The 6,000-nt window shown below is 44.0% G+C and overlaps 1 protein-coding gene across 1 annotated transcript; it reads left to right on the top strand.

Annotated features, from left to right (window-relative positions):
* Positions 1–2,805: 2,805 nt before the first annotated feature.
* LOC140982032 (uncharacterized) lies at positions 2,806–3,483 on the top strand. Its single transcript, XM_073448449.1, has one exon. It carries the CDS (start codon positions 2,806–2,808, stop codon positions 3,481–3,483), a length of 678 nt encoding a protein of 225 aa, XP_073304550.1.
* The last annotated feature ends 2,517 nt before the right edge of the window (positions 3,484–6,000 follow it).

Here is a 6,000-nt window from a genome sequence, read left to right as displayed (position 1 = left end):
ACACCAAGAAAAACACTCCCCATTCTCTCCTGCACCCTCTTGGCCGAAACTTTGGGCACATTTTTCCTTCAATTTTGCTTCTTCAATTTGTTGAGGAAAGCTTAGTCTTCTCAAAGAAAATGCCTTACATTTTCTAGTGCAAGTGTAAGGTGGATCTTTCTTGTTGGTGGTGGGCTTAATTTTTAAGCAAGGAGTGCTCATTGGAAGCTTGAAGATTAGTCTTGCCATTGAAAAGCTTAGTTGTTTGACAACTAAGTTGGAGCCATCATCAATCTTTTAAAGATTGATAGGTATAGCTCTTAAACACTCTATGAATGTCATTTTGTGTTTTATTGTATTTGCTACACACTATAGTGTTTAAGGTGCTCGGTTTTTGCATTAAAAATATTTTTGAAACTTCCGTTGCGCATTCGGGCACCTTAATCGATCCCCTTTCATTTGCCTGGTCCCAGTAGGAATTGACAGGGATCTCACCCCTGATAGCTGAGCATCAATTGAATATCCTCCCGGGATCCCACCCGGTGAAGCAAAAGAAGAGACACTTTGGTCCTGAGAAGGACAAAGTTATTAGTGTACAGGTGAAAGATCTGTTGCAAGCCGGCCACATTCAGGAAATACAATTTCCTACATGGCTCTTGAATGTGGTATTGGTGCCAAAGTCCATCGGGAAGTGGAGAATGTGCGTGGACTTTCGGGACCTCAATAAAGCTTGCCCCAAGGACCACTATCCCCTGCCCAGGATTGACCAGTTGGTGGACTCCACCTCGGGCTATGAACTGCTGAGTTTCATATATGCTTACCAGGGGTACCATCAAATCCTCCTAGCCAAGAATGATCAAGATAAGGCCAGCTTCATCACCTCGGGAGGAATGTTCTGTCACGTTTTCATGTCTTTTGGGTTGAAGAATTCCAGGGCCACCTACCAGCGTTTTATGAACAAAGTATTCGAGAAGCAATTGGGCAGGAATGTGGAGGTGTACGTGGATGATATTTTGGGCAAGTCTAAGGAGGTTGCTGATTTTATTTCTGATTTGGAGGAAACTTTTGCCACTTTGATGCATTATGGAATCAAGCTCAATCCGGCCAATTGTATCTTTGGCGTAAAGAGTGACAAGTTTTTGGGTTTTATAGTGACAGACCGAGGAATTGAGGTGAATTAGGAGAAGGTCAAGTCCGTGTTGAGCATGCCATCTCTCGATCTATCAAAGAAGTGCAGAAGCTGACTGGGAGGATTGTTTCTCTTTCTCGATTTATATCCCCGTCAGCACACAGGAGTTATCCTTTTTTCCAGGTCTTAAGGAAGGCCCGGCAGTTTGGATGGAATGAGAAGTTTGAACAAGCCTTCCGGGATCTTAAGAGTCATCTGGCAGATCATCCTGTCCTTGTAAAGCCAGAGCCCGGGGAGAAATTATTTGTTTACTTATCTACTACAGAGTATGCTGTCAGCTCAGTACTGATAAAAGAATAAGGCTTTGATCAGAAGCCTGTCTATTACGTCATCCATGCTCTAAGGGGTCCCGAGCTCCGGCATAGCGAGGTAGAGAAGATAGCCCTTGGCTTTGGTTATGCCTGCCAGGAAGCTGCGGTCGTATTTCTTATCACATCAGATCATAGTGCTCATTAATAGTCCTCTTAGGAGGATTGTGACTCACTCAGAGGTATTCGGGATGATGATCAAGTGGACAGTGGAGTTGGGGGAGTATGATATTGAGTATAAGCCCCGGGTTGCCATCAAAGCACAGGCCTTATCAGATTTTTTATCCGAGATGGTTCAGCCCGGTGAAGAGGAAGTGTGGAGAGTTTTTGTGGATGAGGCATCTAGCCTTGCTGTATGTGGAGTAGGGGTGGTGATAATATCTCATCCGGGAGAAAAGATTAAGCTGACCTTGAGAACTGACTCCCGGTGACTAATAATGAGGCAGAGTATAAGGCTGTCCTTGCTGGTATCCGAGCTGCCCGAGAGATTGGAGCTTCCGGGATAATTTTGTACTCTGATTCACAACTGATCATGCAGCAGATAAAGGGTGTTTATGAAGCTAAGGATGACAGGATGCTTAAATATTTACAGCTCATTAAAGCCCAGGCAGAAGTTTTTGTGGATTGGAGTATTGAACAAATACCCCGGGATGAGAATGAGGAAGCAGATGCTCTGGCTAAAATGGCTGCTTCTTTATCAGAAGTCAGCACCCGGGAAGTACTGCATGTTTCTCGGCTAGTCCTCTCCACAGAAGAAGAAACATTGCCGGCACCTGGAGATTCCTGGATGACACCTCTGGTCAAATTCGTTATAAGCAATGAATTACCTAAAGACAAAGCCCGAGCTCAGAAGATAAAGAGACAAGCTCCTAGGTTTGTTCTTTTGAATAATATCTTGTACAGGAGATCATTTCAGGGACCCCTATTGAAGTGTTTATCTGCGGAGGAGGTGGATTATGTCCTCTAGGAGATTCATGAAGGGTGTTGTGGTGAGCATCTCGGAGGAATATCTTTTGTCCGGAAAACAATGCTTGTTGGATTCTGGTGGCCAACTATTAGCCAGGACTCTGCCCGAGTGGTCCGAGCTTGTGAAGGTCGTCAACATCACTCAAATTTTCAGCACAGCCCGGCCACTCCCACGAAGCCTATCTAGGCCTCTTGCCCCTTTGACCAGTGGGGCATGGATATTGTCGGTCCTTTTCCGATTGCTCGGGCTCAGAGGAAATTTTTGCTGGTGGCAGTGGATTATTTTTTTAAGTGGGTAGAGGCTGAGCCCCTGGCCAAAATTACCGAGCAGGAAGTTTTGAAGTTTCTGTGGAAAAACATATTATGCCGGTTTGGAGTACCAGAAGACTAATCTCAGACAATGGGAGACAGTTTCGGGGAAGAAAGATTACATCCTGGTGCCGGAAAATGAAAATCACTAAGTCTTTCACTTCTGTTGCTTATCCTCAAGCTAATGGCCAAATAGAGGTTGTGAATAGAATTATTGTGCAAACCTTAAAAACTAGGTTGCAGGGCAAAGGAGAAGACTGGGTGGAGGAATTACCCAGTGTTCTCTGGGCATACAGAACTACTCCACGAGCACCTACTCAAGATACTCTTTTCAATCTGGTGTATGGTTCTGAAGCAGTACTTCAAGTTGAAATTGGGCAATCATCTGCCCGGGTAGAATCTTACCCGGATGACAATGATCATAGCTGGGCAGTGGAGTTGGACTTATTGGAAGAAAAGAAACAGCAAGCAATGATTCGAATGGAAGCTTACCGAGGCCGGGTTATGAAATCATATAACAAGAAAGTCCGAATCCGAGATTTTAAAGTAGGAGATCTGGTTATGAAGAAAGTTAATCCAGCAGGATATGTTGGAAAGATGGAAGCTCGATGGGAAAGGTCTTATAGAATAACCCGGAAGGTCAGCTCAGGAGCTTTCTATCTGGAAGATGCTCAAGGACGTTCTCTCAAAAGACCTTGGAATGTATTTCATTTAAAGAAATATTATGCTTGACAGATGTAATTATTTGTTTGAAGATATAATGAAAGATTTATTTTCTCAGAGAAGTGTTGTGCATATGATTGTTATATCTCAGTCCGGGAGGTACAAAGCCCCGGCTAATTAATAAGCCCAGGGCACTACAACCTGGCTCGGGACACCACACTTCGACCATTCCCAAGTCCCGGGACATGATCCTCGGCCCAAGACTTCGTACCTTGGTTATTCATAAGCCTAGGGCACTACATCCTGGCTCGGGGCACCACACCTCGACTATTCCTAAGTCCCAGGACATGATCCCTGGCCCAAGGCTCCGTACCTTGGTTATTCATAAGCTCAGGGCACTACACCTTGGCTCGGGGCACCACACCTCGACCATTCCCAAGTCCCGGGACATAATCCCCAACCCAAGGCTCCGTACCTTGGTTATTCATAAGCCCAGGGCACTACACACTGGCTCGAGTCACCACACCTCGACCATTCCCAAGTCCCGAGACATGATCCCCGGCCCAGGGTTCCGCACTCTGGTTATTCATACAATACAAGGATTATTATTCGGGTTCACGGTTCATCATCCTGATTACTCGCTAAGGTTCTTGGTTAATTCTCAACACTTAGAAATTTTTGTAATCGTTTATACACAAGCAGCTCTATTGTCCGGGTTTAGAAGATGCATTAAAGCATTATCAAAGGCACAATTGATGAAATGAATAAATTTCATTAAAAGCCCGAAGGCAGGAATTACAAAGAAAAGTACAAAAGAAAAAATACAATCTTACTCTAAGTCTATTTGATCGGACCCTAGCTGTTCTTCTACATTTGGGGAGTTTGCCTTCTCCTCTTCTCCATCTTTTGGGAGAGATGCAATGGCCCGACCGAAGTCAGTGAAGTCTTTCTTATCCTGAGGCAAGAGCCCAACCTCTTCAAATTGTTCCCGGCTTTTGTCAAAGCCAGTCTTGAAAAGAGGGTATGCCTTGTCTACCACGGCCGCCTTGAATTCTAGAGAGAGGAGGAAGGAGGTTTGCAGTTGCTCCCTAATATGTTCAGCTTTAGCTAGGGCCTTCTCAGCAGTGTCGGCTCGGGACATTTGTTCTTCCATACCCTCCATCAGGGATTTGTTCTTGCCTTCAAGGACAGAGACGTGTCCCCGAAGGGTCTCCTCCATGATGAGGACTTCATTGATGTCGTCACGGGCCTTAGCCAGATCTGCCTGGGCCGATTCCAAGGAACCATGAAGGGTGGCCATGTAAGGTCCAAAATTTAGACAACGTAATCCAACCGCATGCAAATCTAGGAAATTTGAAAATGAGTAAGTAATTGATTTTAATTGCTAATTAATTATGTGACATACTTGTGCATATGCTAAATGAGATTTTTATTGTCATCATGCATAAAATTGTATTTTTAGGAATATTCAAGTGACGATCGAGGAACGGGGTCCGAAGGCTGAAAAACGTAAAATGTTTTTATTAAATAATTATTTTTAATTATTTAAAATATGGTTGATGCTTTTAGAATTTTTGAAAATATGGGGTTTTGAGGTGATTTAATAAGCCAGGACGTAAATTTTATCGGTGTTGGCTTTTCAACTAAAATACGAGCTTTTAAGCAGTCCGGCTATTTAATTCACGAACTTATTTTATCAAAACTTTGTTATTATTTTATTTAAATTCTAATTTAACTAATGGGCCTAATTAGATGGCTTAATAGGCCTAATAAGCCTTGTAGGTGTTTAACTAATATTTAAAGTGTAAAATAAATCACAAACCCTAGCCTACTTGAAAGAAAAGAATCGGCCACTCACCTTTTTAAAACTGAAAAACTCTCCCAACACCCCAAAACACACACAACCTCACGGCACTTCACACAATTTGGAGAGGGTTTCGAAAGGGCAAGCAAGATCAAGCCATCGTCGCGTCCCGTTCTTCGTCGTCAACGTATATTCGAGCGTAATCTACGCAAAGGCACACCCTAATCTCCTTTTCTCATCCATCATATCATATTATTGTTTTAAATATTGAATGCATGAAGATCACAAGGAAACCCTTTGGAATTTTCGGTTTTTAGCACATATATGTTGTAAACTCATGACTTTGTATTCCATAACTCGTTCTATGCATGTAAGGGGCTGCCATGACGTTAGGTTATGATCTAGAGTTGCTTTTACATGAGTTTAAAAAGGACCCAAACACTCCAAGCCGCTGCACCGTAAGCATCACACGAGAATAATCGATTTTTGTGCTGTCATGGGGTCATGGGTTCGGTTTCTGTGGTCCAGGGGTTGGGGCATGGTTGGCTCATTCCAAGGGCTAGCCAAGGTCTTGAGTGGGTCAGGGAGGGAGTCCTAGCCAGGCTAGGACACACGGTAAAGGCTGGAGAAGAGTCCTTGCAAGCAAGGACTCTACCCGAGAAGCAGCTGCAGCAGTTGCTGCCTTCGCACGGCTGCTGTGGTTCAAGGGCTCGATGCGTGGGGCACGGGCTAGGTTAGGAAGAGTCCTTAGGGTCCTAAGCAAGTGTTCTTGAGTTGGGTTT

Source organism: Primulina huaijiensis, chromosome 8, assembly GCF_012295235.1.
Source record: "Primulina huaijiensis isolate GDHJ02 chromosome 8, ASM1229523v2, whole genome shotgun sequence".
In the NCBI taxonomy this organism is placed as follows: domain Eukaryota; kingdom Viridiplantae; phylum Streptophyta; class Magnoliopsida; order Lamiales; family Gesneriaceae; genus Primulina; species Primulina huaijiensis.
The sequence above is the reverse complement of the archived record's forward strand: the minus strand, read 5'-3'. Positions and strand labels throughout refer to the sequence as shown.

Bases quoted from the DNA above. Each gene is read 5' to 3' on its own strand.
- LOC140982032 (XM_073448449.1), top strand. From the start codon at position 2,806: ATGCCGGTTTGGAGTACCAGAAGACTAATCTCAGACAATGGGAGACAG.